Source organism: Marmota flaviventris, chromosome 14 (assembly GCF_047511675.1).
Source record: "Marmota flaviventris isolate mMarFla1 chromosome 14, mMarFla1.hap1, whole genome shotgun sequence".
Classification (NCBI taxonomy): domain Eukaryota; kingdom Metazoa; phylum Chordata; class Mammalia; order Rodentia; family Sciuridae; genus Marmota; species Marmota flaviventris.
Genome location: NC_092511.1, coordinates 35,125,575 through 35,151,135, shown reverse-complemented (window position 1 = coordinate 35,151,135; position 25,561 = coordinate 35,125,575). Strand labels below are relative to the sequence as shown.

The following is a 25,561-nucleotide window of genomic DNA, read 5'->3' as shown; positions in this document are numbered from 1 at the left end:
ATATATATGGGGAGGGATATTACTCAGCCTTAAACAGAAAGAAAATCGCCAGAGGCAGGGACTATAATCCCAGCTCTTGAAATGCTGAAACAGGAGGACTGCAAGTTTGAAGCCAGCCTCAGCAATTTAGTGAGACCCTGGCTCAAAATAAAAAATGTGAAGGACTAGAAATGTAGCTCAGTGGTAGACTGCTCTTGGGTTTAATCCCTAGTACCAAAAGAAAAAGAAAAAAAAGGAATAAAATCCTGTCACATGCTACAATAAAGATTAACCTTGAAGACTCTGCTAAGTGAAATAAGCCAGTAACAAAGGGACAAACTACATTATTCCATGTACATGAGATATGTGAAGTAGTTAAATTCATCAGAACAGAAAGGAGAATGATAGTTATCAGGGGATTGGGAGAAAGGGAGTTTATATATTAATTCAGGGGTGCTTTACCACTAAGCTACATCCTCAGCCCACTGAGAAAGCCATGTACATAAACATTCAGTCAACACATGAGTTCCTTGAGAATGATGGCAAATTTGCTATCAATCAATCTGCCTGGCATAGGCAGACCCTAAGTGTCCTAAGAAGATTGATAGCACAAAGTTGGCCCTGCACTAAAGTCCTTTCCAAGCAAATTCAGCATCTGAAAATGGAGGGGGAGCAGGTGGAGAGGGATACTAGGGATGGAACCTAGGGGAACTTTACCACTGAGCTATATCCCCAATTCTTTTTAAAATTTTTTAAATTTTGAGACAGGTCTCACTACATTGCTGAGGCTGGCCTTGAACTCCTGCTCTCAGTCTCTTGAGTCACTGTAATTCCAAGCACTATACCTGGCTGGGATTATTTGAATGGACAAAGAGGACAATTTTGCAAAATGAAAGTTCTGGAGTTCCGTTGCACAACACGGTGAATATATTTAACAGTAGCAAACTAATTATACACTTAAAATGGTTAACAGGACTGGGGACATAGCTCAGAGTGTACAGTGTGTGCTTAGCATGTGCTTAGCCCTATCAATTAAAAAAAAAAAGTCTAATGGTAATAAAATGGCACTTAGAAAGCTAACACAAAATAAATTTAAAGGAAGCATGCATGCAATAACAGATAGTAATTATGGAATTCAAAATGGTAATATTGATATGCAATGTTCAAACTAACCAGAATATCAAAAATACATAATCTGAGGAGAGGGGCTGTGGTTCAGTGGTAGAGAGCTTGCCTAGCACAAGTGAGGCACTGGGTTCAATCCTCAGCACCACATAAAAATAAACAGATATTTTAAAATATATATATAATTTGACAGCAGAAACAGCATAAAAAATTTGATTAATTTTATGTAGTAGCATCGAGCCCTAGATCCCTAGTTAAATGCCTTAAACTTTAAAACATTTTGAGGTTGAGACTCAATGATCTTCCTGAGGTAGATGACCCAGGTTTCAAGACTGGAAGATTCTCAGCCAATATCTCTTAATTTATCTCCCCAATGTATTCTACTCTATTTATTTGCATTTAAAAGCAAGGACTCTAGAGGCAGGCTGTCTGGATTTGAATCTTGGATTTAGATATACCAGCTACACGGTAGGTGACATTAGTCAAGTCAGTCTTTCTATGCTTCACTGTTTTATAGAATAAGGGGAATAATACCTACTCTCAGAGAATCATGAGAATTTAAAAACTCATACACAAGAAATACTTAAAATAGTGCCTCTATTTAAAAAATTTAACTGAGGCCGCATATCCCCCAAGGGTTATCAAGAAATGCTTGTAGCTAGGAATGTTGTCACACACTTGTAATCCCAGCAATTTCAGAGGCTGAGGCAAGAGTATTACAAATTCGAGGTCAAGCCTGGGCAACTTAGCAAGACCCTGTCTCAAAATAAACAAAAAAAGAACTGGGGATATAGCTCAGTGGTAAAGTATCCCTGGGGATTCAATCCTCAATACTGAAAAAAATAAAAAATAAAAAAATGTTTCTTTCATCTCGCCAAGTACTTTTCACTCCCAGCCTCTGCAAGACAGAGCCTAAATTAAGTTTGTATTATTAAAATATTGCTAAATAAATTATGGTAGTAATAAAATCAGCTCAAAGAGATGCTTAAAAAATCACAAACTACAAAGAGCAAACCAGATATTTATTTATTTATAAATACCTACTTGAATGAACAGAAAAAGCACCCATTACCCCAGCATTAATAAGCACAGAAACAGAACATCTGGCTCTCATCCTTTACTTTTTGGGGGGTTGCAGTGCTGGGGATTCATCCCAGGACCTTGCTTATGCTAGGAAAGAACTCAACAACTGAGCTGTACCCCACAGTCCTCTCCAAAACTTAATGCTTTCAAAACTGAATCAAAAGTTCTCTATTCTTCCAAATATCAATGGCATTTGTTTAAGATCTTTGAAATAATCATTGATATGAAAAGTTCAAAAGGTTCTGAATAGTTGTTAAATAATTGTTAAACTGATATTTTACCATTTTCATTATGATGCTGGATTTTCAGGCACTGCTGACACCCAACTCTGATAGCAAAATAATGCTATTCACAGGAATAAATAGGCTGGGAAGTTTTCAGAATCCCTCAAAAATGAGATTATGGAGCTGGGCGTGGTGGCATATACTTTTAATCCCAGTGGTTTGGGAGGCTGAGGCAGGAGAATAGCAAGTTCAAAGCCAGCCTCAGGAAGTTATCAAGGCCCTGTCTCAAAATAAAAAATGAAAAGGGATGGGGATATGGCTAATGGTTATGTGTCCCTGGGTTCAATACCTGATATTAAAAAGAAAAAGAGAGAGAGAGAGAGATTATGAAAACAAATCAATTAAGTAAATCACGGATTTTGAGAAATTGATCTATATGTAAGAGATATTAGGTATGAGAGTAAGTTTTAGATTTTTTTCCCTAACTCAAAAACATACTTAGAAATTTTTTTTTTCTTTCCCAGTGCTGGGGTTCAGACCTAGAAACACATGCCTGCCAGGCAAGTGCTACCACCTCTGAGCTTTTCCACTGGCCCAGAAATTTCAAAATTAAGGGGCATGCGCACACATACTGTGTGTGTGTGTGTGTGTGTGTGTGTGTGTGTGTGTGTATGTGTGCGCGCGCTCACATGCACAGTACTAGGAAATGAACTCAGGGGCACTCTACCTCTGAACTACATTCCCAGCCCTTTTTATTTTGAGAGTTTCACTAATTTGCCCAAGCTGGCCTTGAACCTGTGATCCTCCTAGCTCAGTCTCCCAAATACCTGGAATTAGGCATGTGCCATTGTGCCAGGAAATAGCACCAATTCTGATTCCCTCTCCAAGCCTTCAATAAGGGAAAAAGATCAGTAATAAAATAAAACATAGCTCTCTGACAGTGGTATTATGCTTTTGCTTTTATCTGGGAAAAAAGGAAATCCGTCACTTTGGATACCAATAGTGTGTTCTAAAAATCAGACTACACACAGTTCTGAACTGTTATAGCCTGTTATTCAGGCTGTAACAAAAACATGAAATGTCCATTTAATAAGTTTCAAATTAGCACACTTCAACATAAGGAAAGGTAGTATATAAAAGAGGAACTGATTTAATGTCACCTGTGGTGCTTTTTTGAACTCTACATCCTTTTTATTATGAGCATATAATTATAAAACCACAAGGATACAACTGTAGACAGGAATATAGGTGAATCTCAAAAATACTGAAAAGAAACTAGACATGAGAAGTACATACTGTGTGATTCCATTTATGCGATTCCATTTAAATAGAATATAAAAACAGGCAAAACTAACGTGGGGTTAGAAGTCAGGAAAGCATAAAACGCATACAATAATTAGGATTACTATGAAACCCAAACAAACTATGTCTTCTTCATTAACATAACAACAACATTCAGTGGCAGGTCTAATAAAGTACCATAACTCAGAAGAGGTGATGAGTTTAACAGTACTTCTGAGATTCCTGCAACAACTATAATGATGAAGAAAAGTCAAAAAGTGTTGCTACACTACTGTGATTTAGTCACACTGGTAACTGAAGAAAACACTAAATTTTAAGTGGAGACTAATGAAAATGAAAATATTATCTGCCTTTGAAAGCTTAAGAAACTAACTCTGGCCTAAGAAGCCCAGATTTAATCTGTGACTAGAGCAACTTAAGATTAAGTGGGAGGCATCATATATATCAGGTGGTCAGTTTTGAACACATTCCATTAGAAATGACTATTACATATCCAAGTGGAGTTACTCTAGGCAGCTGGATTTAGGAATATGATGCTCAGGAGTGGGATCAGGGCTGAAGATATATATCTGGGTGCATTTAGATGATAATTAAGCTCCTGAGAACAAAAAAAATGTGTGAATTAAAAAGAAACTACCTGGGCATGGTGGTGCACACCTGTAATCCCAGTGACTTGCAGGCTAAGGCAGAAGTACTGAGCAACCTGGCAAGGCTATCTCAAAATAAAAATCAATATAAAAAGAACTGGGGGAACTGGGGATGTGGCTCAGTGGTAGAATTCTTGCCTAGCATGCATGAAGCCCTGGGTTCTATTCCCAGCACTACAAACCCTCAACAAGAGACTGGGGATGAGAAAGGCAGTAGCTCAGTAACCATGGGTTTGTCAATCTCTAGTACTGGAGAGAGAGAGAGAGAGAGAGAGGGAGGGAGGGAGGGAGAGGGAGAGAGAGAGAGAGGGAGGGAGGGAGGGAGGGAGGGAGGGAGAGAGAGAGAGAGAGAGAGAGAGAGGGAGGGAGGGAGGGAGGGAGGGAGGGAGGGGGGGAGGAGAATTTAGAAATTAAAGAATTAAGTCTAGAGCTCTGCAATATTTAAAGGTCAAGAGATGAAAAGGATGCAATTTTAAAGGTTACTGAGAATCAGAAACCAGGGCTGTGGGAGGAAAACCAAGAGAACAGTAACTCCTGAAAAGAAAAATGTGTTTTCAGAGGAGGAAGTGGTCAACTGTGTCAAATGCTAATAGTTCTGCATCCTATCAGATAGAACCACCATGGAACAACTTAGAGCAATAGACAATTATTGTATTTTTACTGTGTGCTGGGCATTGTTCTAACATATTTAAAAGCATTAACTCATTTAATTTTTACAACAATCCTATGAGAAAGGGACTATTATAGTCCCATTACAAATGGGGAAACAGAGAGGTCAAGAAACTCGCCAAAGTCACAAAACTAGGACATCAACTCATGCAGTCCAATTCCAAAGTTAGATCTTTTAACCACCATCCTCTGACTCTCATACTTGAGTTGAAAGCTCTCCAGATAATTCTCTTTCTCCTGGGCTGGCAGGTATGCCCTTCATAGTATTTAAGTGAAGCAGAAGCTTTGGGGGCTTAAGTGGATGGTGGTATAGAAACCTTCTGCCTTCTTTAGGCTCTAGGTCACTGAGGTCTACCTAACTTATGTAAAACATAACCCCAATATCCAGCTGCAATTGACCTGGAGGCCAAATCTCCAATACTATTGTTTTACTTATCCTATCCTATGCAGGTAATGGCTTCCAAAACAACATGTGAAAAATATTCATGGGTAGAATGTGGATATTCTTCACTGAAATGGCCATATTTCATATTCTCTGGCAGGAAGTATAGTGGAGTAGGTAAGAATTCTAAGAAGGTAGTGTTAGCAATTGCATAATTTTAAAATATCCTCCCCCCCTAAACAGACAAACCATGTACAATATTTACCACAACTAGGTGACAAAGCCATTACTCCCCCCCATAAGCCATCAACTTCTGTTAACACAAGAGTGGTCTAAATATTTGTGCTAGAGAAGCAGAAGGAAATCAAATAAGTTTCTGAAGATCCCAAGATGAGACAAACTCCAATACACTAATGAAAATCTAGTAACAAACCAAAACTGAGAGGGAATTCTGCAAGACCCAAGAGGTAAGACAGTATAAGACCACCACAATACAATAAGTCTGAAGTAATATGGGTCCTATAAACTCTAAAAACAAAGTTCCCATGGTTAGCAAACCTTCACAGAAAGAGAAACTCTAGAAAAGAATCCAAGTTGCAAAACATTATTCCTATTTTATCCTCCTAAAAGTTCAAGAAATTTTTCCATAAAAATGAGTGACAAAATCTATTACAGTCTACCACCACACAAAGTGGTACACACCTGTAATTCCAGAGATTTGGGAGGCTGAGGCAGGATCGCAAATTTGAGGCCAACCTCAGCAACTCAGCAAGGCCCTAAACAACTTAGTGAGACCCTGTCTCAAAATTTAAAAAAAATATATATAAAAAGGGCTGGAGGATTAAGCTCTGTGGCAAAGCATTCCTAGATTCAATCCCCAGTATTTAAAATAATAATAATAATAATAATAATACAATTCTATACAATCATAAGAAATTCTCTTTCTCATCCATATATATATATATATATATATATATATATATATATACACACACACACACACACACACACACACACACACTTCAGATATTTATTTATTTTGGTACCAGGGGGAATGAACCCAGGGGCACTTAACCACTAAGTCATGTCCTTATTTTATTTTGAGACAAGGTCCCATACTAAGTTGCTTGGGGCCTCACTAAGTTGCTGAGGCTGGTTTGAACTCATGATCCTCCTGCTTCAGCCTCCCAAACTGCTGGGATTACAGGCATGTGCAACTGTGTCTGGCTAAAATCAATTATTTTTTTAAAAAGGGAGGGGACTTATAGCTTAGTGTTAGCACTTGACTAGAATCCACAAGGCCCTGGGTTTGATCGCCAGCACTGGAAGAAAAAAAAAGCAGTTAAAATATCGTAAAAGAGGGGGCTGGGATTGTGGATCAGTGGTAGAGTGCTCGCATACCATGCTTGAGGTACTGGGTTTGATCCTTAGCACAACATAAAAAAAATGTAAAATAAAGATATAGTGTCCATCTAAAAAAACTAAAAAATAAATATTATATATATATATATATATATATATATATATATATATATATACACACACACACACATACTAAAATAAATGAAAAAAGTTATAAAATAAAAACATCAAAATTAGAAAACTTTTAAAAAGTAGGCAATAAAGAAAAATTGAGTGGAAAAAACTTAGGAAAGAAAAATTCTTAAATGATTTCATAAACAAAGACAAAATAAGAGAATGCAAGAAATAGCAAATAAACTGATAATGTTTAATGAGAAAGAGAAAACAAATGTTAAACATCAAAATAAGAGTCAGGTTAATTTATAGTTAATTTATAGAATGGGTAGAGAATGGGGAGGGGAGGGGAGGGGAGGGGAGCAGAATACAACTGACACTAGGATTGCTGTATGTATACACATGGATGTATAACCAATGTGATCCTGCAATTTGTACACATGGAAAAATGAGAATTCATACCCTATTTGAATCAAATGTATGATATGTCAAGATCATTGTATTGTCTTGAACAACTAATAAAAAAAAAAAAGAGTCAGGCATAGTAGCACACATGCCTATAATGGTAGCTATTCAGGAGGCTGGGACAGGAGGATTCAAAGTTCAAGGACAGCTCTAGCTCAAAATCAAATAAAAAGGACTGGGGTGTAACTCAGTGGTAGAGCTTTTAGCTAGCATGCACAGGGCCCTAGGTTCGATCCACAGTATAAAAAAAAAAGAAAAGAAAAAAGATTCAATAAAAGTTCACAAAAAAAAAAGCAAAGCAAGGTAACAGAACAAATACTGAACACTACAAGAAAATGTCCCTGAAATAAACCACAAACTATATATTAACAGACATATCATATATTGAGGAAAAACTCACCCAGAAAGGACAATAGTAAGTAAATAATTGGACTTTATTTATTTACACATGTGGTACTGAACTACATTTCCCAATCTTTTTGTATATTTTTAAAATTTGAAGACAGGTTTTGCTCAGGCTTGCCTTGAACTTGAAATCCTCCTGCCTCGTTCGCCCAAGTAGCTGGGATTAGAGGTGTGCACCACCAAACCCTGCTTTTTTACTTCTTTTAAAGTCCAATAATTTCATCAGGCACAGACTAGGTGGCACACACCTTTATCCCAGCTATTTGGGAGGTTGACACAGGTGATCTGAAAGTTCAAGATCAGCCAGGGCAACATAGTGAGATCTTGTCTCAAAGTAAAAAAAAAAAAGAATTGTGGGTAACTCAATTGTAAAAGTGCACTTGGGTTTAACTCCCAGCACAAAAAAAGTAAAACAACAAAATATATTCATGAATGAGAAATTATCTGATGTTTAGAAAGATTATCCTATGAATAACAACATCTTGAACCGTTAAGATTTTCCAATTAGGCTCAACATTTTAAAATATTCTTTTAAAAAAACTTTTTTTTTTTTCATTTCTGAAATCCTTTCAATTTCTGAAATCAAATTAGGGGAGAAAAAAAACCTAACTAGGTTTTGTTTTTGTTTTTAGACAGGATCTCAATAAATTGCTGAGGGTCTTCTTAAGTGGCTGAGGTTGACCTCTAACTTGATATCCTCCTATCTCAGGCTCTCAATTACAGATGTACACCAGCATCGAGCTCTTAACTAGGTTTTTTTAAAAATATTTATTTATTTATTTATTTTAGTTCTCGGCAGACACAACATCTTTGTTTGTATGTGGTGGTGAGGATTGAACCCGGGCCGCACGCATGCCAGGCGAGCGCGCTACCGCTTCAGCCACATCCCCAGCCCTTAACTAGGTTTTATCAAAACATTTAGATCAGATTTTACACACACACACACACACACACACACACACACAGGTATGTGATTGCTTATATTTAAAATTCAGTAAAATCAGTGCATTTATCTGAATTACCTTCTCTGATATATACTCCCTGTCAGAGACATAAAATGGGTTTCATCAGCATTAGACAGTTTTACTTTCAGAAAAAGGTTCACTATGAAAATCTCAGATTGCTGGATGTGAATAATCCATAAAGTTCCATTTTGCTGTCCAATTTCTCCCTATTTTTTGAAGATACCTGGGGTTTGGTTTTGCTTTTTGAACGTTACACAGTCCATTTTATGTATATGATTTGAGTTCTCACAAATATACCTTGTGTAATCACCAAATATACAGAACATTTCCCTCACTCCTAAAGTCTATTCCTATACATCTGAAGTCAACCTCCCTATCCCTTCTAGATTAAGGGCAATCACTGTTCTGCTTACCAGTGGAGTTTTGCCTTTTCTAGAACTTCATGTAAATGAAATCATAATTATACTCCTTTATGCCTGATTTCTTTCACTTAACATAATGTTTGACATCCATCCATGTTGTGTTTATCATTAGGGTTTTGGGTTTTTTTAAATTGCTTTCATGGCTTTTTAAAACTTTGGGGTCTAATAGATTTGGACAAAGCCTCAAGAAAGTAGTTTTAGGCCTACAGACCACATCAGCTACTAGCATATGTCTATTAAAGGTTTAATAAGGTAAAAGAATTCCTGCCCTTGCCCAGAACACTAAATTTTTTTTCAGCTAATGTTGCTGAGACCAGAGAGAGTTCATGTTTCCAATTTATCTACCTGAATAATAAAACAAATATCTGGGACTTTATCATGATTTTATGCTTGGTCATTTTTCTACAAGATTGATTTCAAACACAGAGAGAAATCACCTTTTTAACGTCAGCAAAGCAGCCCAGGAATAAACAACTGCTCTTCCTATCCCAGTAGTTTTTCAATTATGAATGAAAATGAAAAAGTTCAGGGCTACATGTTTTACTTCTAGATGTTCTTTGTCCTCTTCTCCCACCAGATAAACAGACCTAGATTGCAAATAGGTCAATTAGGAAGGGAAAGAAAAAGAAAAATCAGTCAGCAAAGGTTAAGAAGCTCCTAGAGGAAATTTTATTTATAGGCTTGACTGTCCAACCATTTTAGTGCTGTTATTTTTAAGCATTTCATGGAATGTAACAGAATATGACTTAATGTATATCCCAGTCCTAATATGCACAGGAGAGAATTTGTCCTGGAATATGGTTGTCAAATGTGTCTAGAATATTTCATAAAAGAATGGTTCTCATAATTATATAGACATTTCAGTTCCCAAGTCACCAGTATTCCTGGGACAGAATAATATCAGAAGAATTATGGTTTCTGCTCCAGATTACATGAATTGGAATGATGTTAATACAAATTAGGTGGATTGGGATATGAAGATGGTTTGGGAGCAGAGTTGCAATTTTTGGTTACATTGTATTTGAAGAGATGCAGCATCTCTTGATGTAGACATAGCATCTCCTGGGACAACAACTCAAAACACACAACACAGATCTCTTGCTTGGTACAATTAGCCCATACATCAATATGGTCTTAAACAAGGAGACTTCTCAAAATAAGATAATTTGTAACTATTAATAACTCTCCCTTCAGGAAATTTTCTTTACTCATGCTGACTTTCATAACATTTGCAATCATTTGTGTTCATTTTTCCTTCAGATTCTTTCTAAAGATGGTCACGGACCCCAAATAATATAATAATTAACCTTTAACCTGAAACATATTATCTGCCTTCTGCAATCACTTCCTCAGCTATCACTTTTATAATTAATTCTTGGATGAATTTTAGCCTAGATTCTAAACATTGTTTGGTTATGCTACATCTCTTCAAATATAATGTAACCAAAAATTTCAACTTTGCATCCAAACCATCTTCATATCCCAATACCCCTAATTTGTATTAACAGCATTCCAATTCATGTAATCTGGAGCAGAAACCATAATTCTTCTGATATAAATCCAACACTTTATTAAGTCAACATGTTCCATCAATCTTGCTTGAAAGTGTTTCATCCTACCCTCCTAGTTTCGAGCATCATCACCTAATGTACTGATTATCTACCTGCCACCAAGTTAGTCTCCCTGACTAATCTCTCCTTCCTCTAATTCACCCTGCAGATTATCCCCATCTTGACTGCCCCAAAACACACTGTTCCAACAAGATGTAATGGCTTTTCCAATCCCTGCAAAACAGTAAATATAAAATATCTACTCTGTATTTACTTATTAGGAAACTTCCTCTCTCATCTGCAATACCTAGGCCCTGCCTCGTTCAAGTAAATCATGCTCATTCCTACCCTCATAGTCAATTTGTCTTAATTTAGCTGACCCAATTTTTCAAGGTGCCTATGAAACACTTCTTTCTCCTTCATACAATTCCCAACCCTTCATCTCACCATTTCACCGCTCCTATTCAATCACTTACATTCTTTTTAACATTCATGCCCTCCAACCCCAAATTGTGACCTTGGCACCTAGCAAGTACTGAATAATACATGCTAACTTAAAAGATACTTCTTCAGGAAAGGATACCCTGCTGGGCAAGGTGGCAGACACCTGGGATTACAGCTCAGGAGGCTGAGGCAGGAGGATCATGAGTTCAAAACCAACCTCAGCAACAGCAAGCCACTAAGCAGCTCAGTGAGACCCTGTCTCTAAATAAAATACAAAATAGGGCTGGGATGTGGCTCAGTGGTCCAGTACCCCCGAGTTCAATCCCTGGTACTCCTCCCCCGAAAAAAAAGGATATCCTAGTCAGCTATTCCAACATTCCCAGAAATAATAAATTGGCAGAGATCTAAGGATCTATTGGAACACTGATTAACCTCTATCATATACTGTAACATTTAATAAATACAAAAAGTACTTGATTTCCAGCAATTTTACATTTAGTGATTCACATTTAAAGCACCCAGCCAACTACACCCATTTAGAGCAGACAGAGGGCACACTAATGAATTTATTTCACTCCATTTGTTTCTTAATTATAAAGCAGTTCTTATGCCCTTAGCCTACCCCTGAAACATTTTTTGAGAACATCTTTGACTCTAGATCAGAATTCATGCAGCCTTGGCTCTTCCCAGGAGTATTGAGGCTTGGAGTGAACAAATGATCAGCAAGATTAAGCAGAAAAAACTAAAGAAGTTATAAAGGAAAAGAAATAAACACAAAGAATTTTTTAAATATAACATAATCACACATAGCCCTAAATATTACCATCCAGGTACTATCCTTTCAAACATTCACTTTAATGTAAATATTTTGGGATTAGAATTGCCTTTAGGTTAAAATCTTTAATTAGTATCATCCCTTTATAGATACACAATCTAATTCCTAAAAACTCATAAACACAATTAATAAGAACAAATACATGAGTGTGGTGGCACAAGCCTTTAGTCTCAGCTACTTAGGAGATTGAGGCCAAATAATCTCAACTTTCAGTGCCAATCTGGGCAATTTAGCAAGATCCTATCTCAAGACAATAAAAAAGGCTATGGATATAACTCAGTGGTAGAGTGTTGGCCTACTCCAATCACAGGCCCTGAGTTCTATCCCCAGTAACACAAAAAGAGATGAAAGGAGGAAGAAAAAAAGGAGGGAGGAAGGAAGGAAGGGATACAATCTAATGGCTAAGTAATTTCACATTTATGCCTGTAAGATTTGGTCATTTTTTAAAAATCAGGAAAATAGAAAATAAGGCAGGGCTGGGGATGTGACTCAAGCGGTAGCGCGCTTGCCTGGCATGCGTGCGGCCTGGGTTCGATCCTCAGCACCACATACAAACAAAGATGTTGTGTCCACCGAAAACTAAAAAATAAATATTAAAAAAATTCTGTCTCTCTCTCTCTCCTCTATCTTTAAAAAAAAAAAAGTTTGAAAATAAGGCAAACATAATGAATTACAGTAGATGGGGTAGAGGGAGAAGATGGGAGGGGAGGGGAGGGGAGGGGAGGGGGGATAGTAGAGGATAGGAAAGGTAGCAGAATACAACAGTTACTAATAGGGCATTATCTAAAAATGTGGATGTGTAACCGATGTGATTCTGCAATCTGTATTTGGGTTAAAAATGGGAGTTCATAACCCACTTGAATCTAATATATGAAATATGATATGTCAAGAGCTTTTTTGTAATGTTTTGAACAACCAATAAAAATTTAAAAAAAGAAAATAAGGCAAACAACAATGACAAACATCCAGAAAGAGAAATTTAAGTGACCAATAAGAGAATGTTACTGGCCCTCACAAGTAATAGGAAAATGCAAAGTTAGGTCAAAATGAAATACCATTTTCACCACTGACTGGTGAGGCAATGGGTGGGAGTGAGCAACTTAATGAGACACTGTCTCAAAAGAAAATAAAAAGCTCAGAGTCAAGCACTCCTGGCTATAATTCTAGTATCAAAAATCAGGAAGGAGGGGGCTGGGGTTGTGGCTCAGTGGCAGAGTACTTTGCCTAGCATGTATAAGGTATTGGGTTCAATCCTCAGAACCACATATAAATACATTAATTAATTAATTAATTAAAAGTCCACTGCCAACTAAATAAATAAATAAATAAATAAATAAATAAAGGTCTATCGACATCTTAAAAAAACCAAAACAAACCCAGGAAGGAGATGTAGCTCGGTAGTAGAATGCTTGCCTAGCATGAACAGGGCCCTGGAGTTGATCCCCTGTTCTGAAGAGGTACATGAAGGCACATGCTGAATTTAACCAATGGGTTGCATGTAGTTTGATGACCCCTGTCAAGACCCATTTGCAGAAAGAAATCAGTAATTCATTAAATCAAAGTCTGAAGGGAGAATGGATTCACATAGAAACAAAATATGCCTCAGATTACCTGGTAATCACAAGGGAAAATGTTCCTTCTCAATGGAGACATTCAGCAGTCACCACAAGTAAACCAATGATCAAAACTTAGCATTGCTAACAGTGCCAAAGTCAGGTATTTTGTGCTTCCTGCAGCAATGGAATATGAAGCAGCACCACCTATGAAATATGCAGCCAAAAAGTTTAACATGAATTTAATAGTCATTACATTATCTTAACAGTTTACAGAAGGCAAAGACTAAGTTTTCTTTCTTTCTTTTTGCAGTACTGAAAATTGAACCCAGGGTCTCATGCTCGCTACATAAAGGACTCTACCACTGAGCCATATCCCTGGCCCTACAGAGTAAGTTTTAAACAAAATCTCAAACAAACAAAATTCTTAATAGAGAACATTTTAAAAGATAATGTATCTCTACCAAAAGAAAGATTTTTTTTAATTAGCTATTAAAATTTGAAAGAGACCCAACAAATAGAACTGGGACATAAGGCAGTGGTTCAATCCCCACTATCAAAATAAAGAAAACTTTACCAGTATCTGTTAAGATACTTCATTGCACATTTTTCATGAGACAATAACCCCTCTTAATATCTTTCAAGTATACTCCTGAAGCTAATATTATCCAGCATTTCCCAAACTTTTTAGCCAGTCCACCTGACAACCAATTAAATATCACATTTATTTTTACCTTATTAGATCATTTTCATCTGCCTTAAAAATCTGGGGTTAATGTGATTCCAGGCCACTCTCTAGAACCACTTATCTCTACTCCTTTGTATTCAAAATATGCTTTGTACTTGACTTGGTCATTTGGCCACGCACTATAAATTGGACAAAAAAACACAAAGACCCAACTACACAAATTCACCCTCAATAGGCTGATCATAAAATCTGAAAACATAGGTATTATTTTAATATATCCTATAATAAGACCAATAACCAATTTATTGTGTATCCATCTGTTTCCAAATTTGATGACAACCCTGTACTTAAATAAAAATCAAGTAAGCAAAGCCAGAGGCAGAAAAGTCAACAGAAAGCAAAAACTCAAGAGAATAACCAGAACAAAAACATAACTCTATCTCTAAGAAAAAGATTCAAGATATATGGTAAGCAGAATTATGTAATCTAAATCATCTCTGATCTTCCAAACCTATATTGTCTTTACAAACTAGTTAATAAAACAAAAATCTAAAAAAGGAGAGACTATAACTGAAAATTTACATATTAAGCTACAAAATTTGTTTCATTTTTATATTTTTATTCAAACTACTCCAGAATAGATGAACAGAAAAAAATAAACTTAGTTTTCTCAAGTGTAGAATCATCAAACACCAAAACTGTAATAAAATTTCAAAATTCTATTAACCAAATCAATTATATGGGGTTAGGGGAGTAGCTCAGTCTTACAGTACACATTTAGTATGCTGGAAGGTCTTGGTTCAATCCTCAGCACCAAAAATAAAAATAAAAAAATGTAACTAGTAATCGGAAGGCTTATTGGGCAATAAATGAAAACTCTTAGATCATGACTAGAACTTAGGTTAGTTTTTATATTGGAGCACTACAATGAATACAAAACAATTTGCTTTAAAATAAAAAATCCAATTGATTCACTGCAGCAATCGAATTACATAAAACTCTCAACAAATGAAAGCAAAAGATTTTCAAGAATTAAAACAAAGATCAGCGGGACACAGTGGTAGGCACTTGTAATCCTAGCAGTTCAGGAGGCTGAGGCAGGACTACTTCAAGTTCAAAGCCAGCCTCAGCAACTTAATGAGGTCCTAAGCAACTTGGGGAAACCCTGTCTCAAAGTAAAAAATAAAAAGGGCTGGGGATGTGGCTCAGGCGCCTCTGAGTTCAATCTGAGTACCACCTTAAAAAAAAAAAAAAAGGTCAAAGACTTCAGGCTTATTTAAGTGTGCAGTGTTAGTGTAAACTCAAAGAAACATCTTTACCAAACTATCATTCAGAAAGCTGAAACTAAGCACTAGCTTCAAAAATAAGTTCATCAAGACTATCTCATGCAAAAACTTACAGGAAAATCAAAGTCATAACCTCGAGTAATATACCACAGCTCTAGAATTCAGAGAAGCAGTGAAAAATATACAATCTGAGCACAGTAAACCAAGAAACAAATTGATTCGATCAACCATCATTTATCAGAATTGACAACAGGAGAACAAAAGTAGCAGTCACAAGTCAGTAGCAGTATTACCAGATACTATTGGTCAATCACTAATCTCTCAGTTATTTTCACAGAATATTTCACAGAAACAACAGGATCTTTTCAAACACAAATGACAACATATATTTTACATCCCAGACCATTACTTATTTTGGTTTTGAGCTTGAACTCAGGGCCTCACACTCTCTACCACTGAGCTACACCCCAGCCCTCCTCACCAAGTTATTTAAACCAGATCTACTGTAAGTTCTTTACATCTTTCTCCCATTATCCCACCTTTTCTCTCATGCTCATTTCCAGATATTCATCTATCAAGGATTGGATAGAGGATGTGAGGGTCAATTGGCTGCAACATCTGTCACCCCACTGATTGCCAGGGTTGATTTGGCTCTCTCGGTGGGTGTCCCCTTCCTCCCTCACAGCTCCATGTGAGTCCCTCCTGAAGCCACACATTCAGTGGAAGAGGACAACCTTCCTTGATGTTTGGTTAACTTAAGAAATGTTCTTAAGTTAAGGGTATGGGAGTACGTGCTGGAACCCCCCCACAAAACAAACCAACAGAAACATGTGAAGCCTCCAAATGCCTCATGCCTGCTTTTCTCTATTTTGGCTCCCTTTTAATGTGAAATAAATATCTTTCTTTAAATATATTAGTATTTTACCCTTTCTTCCTAACATATTCTAGATTTTTCTTTGTGCCCCCACCTCACCCCCTGCCCAATTACAGAAAAATTCCTCTTCCTTTTCTTTTGTTAAAAGGAGTAAAGTTCAGCAAGGTGTGGCAGGGCATACCTGAGTCCCAGTTACTGGGGAGGAATCACAGCTTTAAATGTAGTGTAGAAAACATACATTCCAAAATGTACCTACTCCCACTCAACGTTTTAAACCAGTCACAAAGGGAACTCAGCTGTAATGTAAACTGGGGAAGTGTTGGTAACCAAAATTTAAGATCTTTGAGGACAGTACTTTGTCTCTTTTGTTCAGATTTCAGTCTGAAATAGTGCCTTGCATACCAAAGACAGACAGTGAATGCAACAGTAAGGGGAGTTGGGGGATAAATACTATTAGACTGTTCTGAATTTCTTACTTCTCAGTAGGCTGAAGCTTGGAGTAAACAAGAGTTACAAAAAACCTCCCAAATCTAAATTTGATCTATATATTCTGTCATTTGGAGTTGTTTTGAATTAAACTATTTCCTCTTTTGAGTGAACTACAAAGAGCCACTTGTGTTTAAGAGATAATACCAGTTCTTTACCTCAGAGGTGAATGCTTTAGTCAGAAAAGAGGGGGAAAACACTGCCAGGATAAGCACCCATGAGTAATACTGACACTCCTAGATTCTCCTACTCATAAGAACCTACTCCCCCTTCCCCTGGTACTAGGGATTGAACCCAGCCTCACTCTACCACTGAGCTACACACCCTCAGCCCTTTCTATTTTAAAATAAGGTCTCACTAAGTTGCCCAGGGTGACCTTGAACTTGCAACCCTCCTGCCTCATCCTCCAAAGGAGCTAGGATTACAGGTGTGTAGCACTTCACCTGGCATGAGAACATCTATTAAGAACATCTGCAGGGTGCAGTGACACATGCCTATAATCCCAGTGACTTGGGAGGCTAAAATAGGAAGATTGCCAGTCTCAGCAATTTAGCTAGGCCCTACATAACATAGGGAGACCTTGTCTCAAAATAAAAAAATAAAAAGGCTGGGGATGTGGCTCCGTGGTTAAGCACCTCTGGATTCAATCACCCATATTAAACAAACAAACAAAAAAAATCTATTAACCACCCTTTTCAAGTGTTTGAAATGGTCCTGATATCTCCATCAAGAAAATAAGGCAATTAGATTTAAAAACCAATGACAATACTCTTAAACTTAAAAAGTGCTTTGAAATCTGTCAGACCCTTAATTAATCTACATATCCTTTGCCAAACCTGCTTCATCTCAGGTATGTACCACCTATCAAACACAACTGATATACTTGTTTTATTTATACCACAAATTTGATTTTACCTGATTACCTAACCACATTTTAATAGTTTTCCATGAAAGAAAAAGTTTTCCTTATTTCTATCATACAATGTACCTTTCAAACTATTCTGAAATGGACACTCTATGCAGACAAAAATAACATAATCCTAAAGACAAATGTTATTCTCCCTGAATAGCACTAAAATTGGTCCCTTCTCTATAAGTTCCTTATAATCAATAGATAGCTTCCAATGTTCTCTCCTCTAAGCATATTTGGCAGGATCTTCTTTCATTACAAAGATGCAAAACTAAGTTTCCAAGTAGTGGTATTTCTCAACTTCAAAATTTAAAATTTTTAAGAATTAAGGTGTCAATAAATATAATCTTGATATTTCAATACACTCCAAAAGAAAACTTTGAACCCATCTTATTTTCAGCAAGTTAATATTAACTATTTGACATGTTGGGGCTGGGGATGTAGCTCAGCGGTAAAGCACATGGGGGCAAGGCCAAGAGCTGGATCCCCAGCAACACAATACAAAAGTATTAAATGTTGATCTAATATAGGAACTAACACACTAAAATACTACAGGTGATTTAGCTACTAAGTTCTTGAAGTTATATAAGTTACCACAAGGAATATATTAGAAAAAGTATATACCATGCCAAGCAATAACAAGGTACTGCAGATGTGGTCCCACACTAGATGTAGTAAAAGAAAAATATTTGAGAATTCTTCTGTATCATCATTTAGAAGCAAAGTGTTTATTTATGTCTATCAATAATTAAACTGAAAGGAAAAATAAAGTGCCCCAAGGGGTGAGAGATATGATTCAGTGGTAAAACACATGAAGAGGCAGGCCCTGGGTTCAATCCCCAGTCCAAAAAAAAAAAAAGGGGGGGGGGGGCTGTGGCTGTAGCTCAGTGGTAGAACACTTGTTCAGTATGCAAGTGGTCCTAGGTTTGATCCCCAAAATGAGAAAATAAATCTTTAGTCTGAAAAAGAAGTAGTGTGTGTGCATGTGTGCGTGTGTGTGTTTGTGTGTAGTATATAGATTACACTTTTAGAAAATGTCATAACATTATCAAGAAATTAATAAAGGGGGCTGGGGATGTGGCTCAAGCGGTAAAGCGCTCGCCTGGCATGCGTGCGGCCCGGGTTCAATCCTCAGCACCACATACAAAGATGTTGTGTACACTGAAAACTAAAAAATAAATATTAAAATTCTCTCTTTCTCTCTCTTTAAAAAAAAAAAAGAAAGAAAGAAATTAATAAAGGAAGCCAGGCACAATAAAGCACACCTGAATCTCAGCTACTTGGGAGGCTAAGGCAAGGAGGATTACAAGTTCAAGGCCAGCCTGGGCAGTTTAAGGAAACTCAGTCTAGAAATAAAATAAAAAGGGCTGGGGTCATAGTTCAGTGGTAGAGCACCTGCCTAGCATGTGTGAAGCTTGGGTTCCATTTCCTGTACTGAAAAAATCTTTTTCTTTGGTTGTTTTTTTGTTTTTTTTGCCTCCAATTCCTTTTTGCGTGTCTGTGCCTGGTACTGTAGATCAAACTCACAGCCCCATGCATGCTTGGGAAAGGCTCTATCACTGAACTACAGCCCCAGTCATTTTTTATTTTGAGACAAGGTCTCACTAAGTTTCCCATACTGGCTTTGAACTTGTAATCCATAGGTGTGGTCACAGGTGTGTACCACCATGCTAGACAGAAAGAAAAATTTTTATTACCCTGATACAATCAGTTGTTTTTCAACTAATTTCCCTTAAAAATCAGTGAATTATGAAAGGTATACTTTACAGAAAATGTAGAATATTATGTGCTGCATTTTAAGAAGGTAATTTTTTTCCACTTTATTATGAAGTGAATTTGATGAAGGAGTGGTGTTAGAATATTATTTTACTACTTTCCTTGTTAAATAATACTTTAAAATAAATACATCTAATATACAAATATCCATAAAATACAGATTATATGTGTAACTAACACCAATTAGGGTGGGAAAAAAGTATCATTCACTCCCAGTATCTTTTATTAACATGTTTAGGGCTGGGGATGGGAGTTCAGTGGTACAAAGACTACCCAGAATGTTTGAAGCCCTGGGTTTAATGCTCAGCTCTGAAGAAAAAAAAAAAAAATATTTACCAACCCATATACAAGGGCATGTTTGCAATCTTCCATATCAGCTCAGCCAGTTTTTAATAAATTTCCATAATCACCAAGTAATACCGTGGCAAATTCTGTTCTTTGAAGACTGCGGAGAAACTGTCAATCAGCATCACAGTCTAATTCAAAAGACTCCGTAAAAAAAATGTACCTTATAGGAAAATGTTGTAACTTTCAATAAGAGGCACTTTTTCTGATCTTACCAACTTTTCGATCAACATTCTTAGAAGCACAGCTATTTAGACACTACACCATTCCTTCAGATGATGTAATCTTAAGGGATGTAGTAATTTTAATAAGTGGCTTACTTACATCAGTATTTACTGACATGACTATCAGACAAACTGAAAAAGTTTTCTCACCTATTTCTAGTGTCTTTGTAGAAATCAGACACCCAGTATAAGAATACGGATGCTGAAAGCGCTGCTGGTCAATTCTAAGAGAATATTCACCACATTGACAAATCCAAAGGATAATGTACAAGAAAATGGAGAAATATTAATGGGTATAGCACAAATAAAAAGATACTACTCCATGCTAACACAACATAAGAATTACTGCAGAAACAGTTATAAGACTTTCTGGGTGCAAAAGAAAAAACGGAAGTGGGGGAAAAAAGACAAGGCAGTGAGAAAAAGAAGCTTAAAACAAAAATTATTCCTTTAAAGAAAAATCTATCCTAAATACTAAATTTTAAAAGTTCTGCTGTAACAACATACTGTCCATTTGGGAGGCCGACCAAAACATTTTTTAAAAAATTATCATGTTACTATTACTTCAACTTTATGTGTGTGTGCATATTTATGTATATGTATATGAATATGAATATATATGCCTATACACTTGGAAAAGCCTATTATAATAATAACTATTTAGAAATGCTCTATTTAAAAGTAGGGCAACAATAGGAACTATGCTATTGCACAATAGAAAAAATAAATGAAATAACATCTAATAACATTCAGTGTTGATGGCATGTCTCTCCCATCTCCTAGAACATACTGTGACTTACAGTGTCTTTCCTGAACAATTTACCATTTCTCCATCCATGCAGTAGCTCAAATAAAGAGAGTTCCTGTGTTAATCCCACAATAAACCTCAGTAATTCTCACATCACAGTAGTTGTAAGCGTTTGTTAACAGAAAAAGAATGTTTTTCCCAAAATAGCTACATAACACTATGACTACTCAAATTCCTAAATAATCCTTTTACAAAACTCCTGCCAACTTTATTTTGATACATTAAACATGTGGAGCCTATTTTAAAAGCTCTTTAACTATGACTTTATCAAAACAGCTTCCTAGTTGTTCATGTCTTTCTTTTTTTAATTTCCAAGTTGTTTCAGAAGGGCTTGAATACTGACGAATTTGGGCTGCTATCAAATGCTTAAGAAGTATTTTTGCCAAATATGATGGGCAAACGTCCTAGATCTGCTAAAACTGACATTAGAGGTCATGCAACTTAAAAAAAGGAAGAAAGAAAAAAACTATTTTCCAACATTCACTAAGCCCTTCATTTAAAAAAATTATTTTCGTGCTATTTTTCACACTCTACGCTTAATAATACAATCCTTTTCTTAAGGAAGTTAGACTTAGTATTTAAAAAAAAAAAAAAAACTGTTCCACCATATAAAGCTGGTCAGTCTACTCTTAATGAGCCTTCGGTTGATTCGGGGTACTGACAATAGCAATTTCAATTAAGAACTCCACTGTTAAAAAATGATTTAGGGAGGAAGTGAAGCAGAGCGCAGAGCAGGGCAAAAGCTTAAGAGGAAACAAATAGGGAAAGGTAGTGTTTTCAAATAAGGCATGCACTAAGAAGGGAAGAGCCAGTCCCGGGCAGCACTAGTGCGCTCGTGAGAGATGCTAGTAGACAGAAGCACAGAAGGGAAAGCAGCTGACTTCCAGGCGTTGGAGCAAACTCTTCCCTCACCGCACCTCTTCCAGCCTCAGCCGCGAGCGGAGGCGGCGGCCGGGGAAGGGGCCTACCCAGAAGCCGGGCCTGGCGTTCCGCTCCCCAACCTCCGCGGCGGAGGCCTCGGCCGAAGCCTGGCGGAACCCTAAAACGGTCCGGGTGCCTCGGCGGTACAGCCGATCCTTTCCCCTCCGACGGACGCCCAGCGGCCTTACCTGGGGCGAGGGAGGCGAGGTCTAGGGCGTCTCTCTGGCGCCCGCCGCAGAGCCCCCGCTGCACTCAGCCCAGGCTTCCACCGGAGGCGCGACCCTGCCTCAGCCGCCGCTTTGCCCTCGGGTCTCGGCCACCGCCTCCGCTGCCTCGGGGGCTGTTTACACCGCCCGGCCCCTCACGCCGCCGCCACCACCTTCTCTCCACCCTACAGCCGCTGCCGATTCGGCCGCCGCCACCTCCTCCGCCGCAGCCTCGTCTCTCTGGAGCATCTTCCAGCCACCGAACCCTGAGAAACAGAGACTCCAGCCGCGCCGGCAGGAAACTCCCCCACAACTGTAAGGGGGACCAGGCGGTCAGAACACCGGCAGCTTTTCCGCCATTGAGCAGCAGCCGCTGGGCTCCTTCTGCAACCCCCTCCCGCACCCCGTCTTTCCCCGCCCCTTGTCGAGCCCCGCCCCCACATCCCACCCATTGGGACGCCACGCGTCCTTTTGCGGTCCCCTATTTGCTGGTACGCCTGTCAATCTCTTTTCTCCCTCCCAGCTCGGCTCCCCTGGCGCCTCCGTACTTACTTTTCCCCGCCCACCCGACCCCGCCTCCGAGTTCCTAATTTCCCATTGGGCATCAGTGACCACCTTCAATTGGCAAGGTCAACTATCCGTCAAACACCTCCTACTGAGTGAGACCCAACCCTTCATTACCATTTACTTCATTGAGCCCCGCCTCTGCAGGGCACTACCTCCCGGACGTCAGGGACCAGCCCTGCAACCAACCATAAGTAGAGACCTCCGTCAGTCAAATTACTCCCACCTGTGCTCCGCCTCGCAGAGGCGATTCCAGCGATTCCCTTGTCTTATTGGTCCAAATGGTGGTGTGAACCCTCTGTCATTGGCTTTCTCTACGTGTCCGTCACTGAACCAATTTCCAAATCCGTCACACCGGCTCTTTTTAAATGAACGCGCAAAAAGCGGGGAAGTATCCGAAAAGCGACTGGCTAGTCTTCAAAAACGGTCAAACCCAGAAAATTTGTGCTGATCCTTCCCGTTCAACGAGGACCGTACTCCCTTACTGTTGACCCCTAAGCCTCGCGTAAAACAAGCGCCATAAAGGAACCAACAGGCTGTCCAGTTATAGGTGTGGAGGCCTAGTCCCACCCGGAATTGCAGGGGATTGGCTACTGATTGGCTAGCAAAGTCCCCCCTACGCACTCATTGGAGAAAATACACGCCTCTCTCTGGCGTAGAGACGCAAAGGGATAGCGCGGACGAGGACAAGAAGCGGGCTGGGGAAAGGCGGTTGTTTTGCTTCAGCCAAGGGTGGGGCGCACGCGGGAGTAGGAACCTGGGCGTACAGGACTCTGGGGAGGTGTTGCTGGGAGGGGAAAGGCCCGGATGTTCCCTAACAATGAAATCATCACGGGCCAATCAGAGCCGCTGAGCAGGGATACCTGCCTGACCTGTCTCCTCTAGGGGAGCGAGTGGGCGAGAAATTCGGGTTTCCGGAAAGGCGGGAAACCGAGTTCAGAAAATGGAACAAGTTCTCCCTTCAGGAGAGTTCTGTGCTGTTGGGGATTATTTTTATTCTTTCTTTGCCCCCAGTGCCGGCATTCCGCCTTTGGCGTTTCCGTGTTTTGTTTTTCAGTCGGTATTGTATTTTAAAACTCCCGGCCTAAGCTCTGACATTCACTCGTTCATTCCATAGTTAATGCTATTTGCCAATCGCTGTAATGGAAACAGCCATAAACTAAAATTCCCTTTTCCCATTTCTGCAAGTTGGAGGAGGGGGCAGCATAAAGAAGAGGACATATGCTCATTTAAATCTCACCTTTCCTTTGTCCTCTTTATCGTCGGTATAGGATCATCCAGCTCTCAAAAAGTATTATTTAATGACTTATAATATATTTCCTTAAATCGCATTCCTTTGCTTGACACATCTTTTATAAAGGGAAGGGAGTCTGGGATCTCAGCTTCCAAACCTATAGATCCGTATTGTGAGAATCTAGGCACCAAAACAGTTATCTTGCCCTGGATTTCTTCTCAGTTTTCTCCTGGTTAACCTCAAAACTAATTTAAAGTCCAATCACTAAGTTGGGCTGATGCATCTCATTAAATTTTCAATCACTTTTTTAAAAGTATTGAATACTGTTTTAGATACTAAGAATACAACAGACACCAAAACATTGTTAGGTTAACTTTGTTGTATGCTTTATTTGAAATTAAGACCGTACACTATCAAAGAAAACCCAAGACTTACAACTTTAAAAGGGAAACTGATATATATCAAAAATATTTATGTGTCATATACATTGAGTACCATCATAATGAGCTTTGCAACTAACTAGCTTTGTGACCTGAGCTAGTAACTAAGTTCTCTGAGCCCTGGATTGTTCTGTAAAATGGGAATCATAACATCTTTCTCTAGAGCCAGATTAAGAGATTTAGATGCTTATAGTAAGCAAAGCACTACCCAGATATAATCTAAAATTGAAATAAAACTAAATGTAGAAAAAGGTTCTGATTTTTCCCATATTGGCTACAGTATAGCTGTTTTTAAAATAAGACATCAGAGATTAACTACTTTCCCCAACCACTTTTGCTGGACCCGAGACCTTACCTGACCACAGGAAATCCAGTGCTACCAACTCCACACAATTAATTCAAAGATTTAATGGAATATAATGCACAATAGTACCTAATACAAGGAAGAGGAATTCTATTTTCATTCTTGTTATTTATGTGAAAAATATTATACTGGTACTGTGTGAGACCAAATCATACTCCAATTCTAGAACCTCCAATTCTAGAACCTCCAATTCTAGACGGGGCTTCTCAGAATCAAGGAATGATTCAGAAGACCGAGGAACCTCCTGATAGTCGCATACGGGTAGGTCACAGAGTGAGATGAAGAAAGATGGAAGGGCAGCTGGATATTGGTAGGGACAAGAGATATTCAATACATACATGTTTGAATTTTAAGCCTATAGAATTGGTCTTTTCTGTATTTAAAAAAGTCAAATGTTAATAGCAAAGGAGACAAATGTTTACAAGGAAACCTTAAATCAATAGTTCCCAAAATATTGTCTGGGGACCTCTGAGGTTCCAGAAGCTCAAAACCTAATAATAATACTAAAATAATATTTAACTGTTTCACTCTCACTCTCTCACAAGTACAGTGTGGAATGCAGCTAACACATTAGTGAAACATAAGGAATGCAAAAGCAGATATGAGAATCCAAGTGTCCATAACTGTTATGCCAGATATCAAGGAGATTTGCAAAAACTGAAAACAATGTATTTTTTCTCACCATTTATTCTTTAAATATTTGTATTGTGATAGTAGGAGCAAATGTGACTACTCCATTTTGTTTTATGACTTCATCCTGTAAAACAACCCTGCCAAGTAGAAGGGTCATGACTGGGGCAAGATGTTCTTTTCCTTTTGCTATAGAAACCTTTAAGAACACGGAACTACCTAATGGGGCTCTGTTTCTGTAACTGGGGTGACTGGGCTGCGATTGGTTAGGCTTCCCTC

The 25,561-nt window shown here is 38.3% G+C and overlaps 1 protein-coding gene across 5 annotated transcripts in view; it reads right to left on the bottom strand.

Moving 5' to 3' along the window:
- Positions 1-22,443, bottom strand: part of Ppm1b (protein phosphatase, Mg2+/Mn2+ dependent 1B) — an 88,420-nt gene extending 65,977 nt beyond the window's left edge. The window contains exon 1 of one of the 5 annotated variants that reach the window (XR_011704336.1): positions 13,585-13,711. Coding sequence is in view for 2 of the 5 variants with exons in the window: in XM_027934365.2 (XP_027790166.1) it covers positions 13,585-13,626 (42 nt within the window). In the remaining 3 variants the exon portion in view is untranslated. Of the gene's footprint in view, positions 1-9,581; positions 9,708-13,584; positions 13,714-22,032 lie in introns of those variants that run through there. The other 4 variants (XM_027934366.2, XM_027934365.2, XM_027934368.2 and 1 more) reach the window with 4 other exon arrangements.
- Between the last annotated feature and the right edge of the window lie 3,118 nt (positions 22,444-25,561).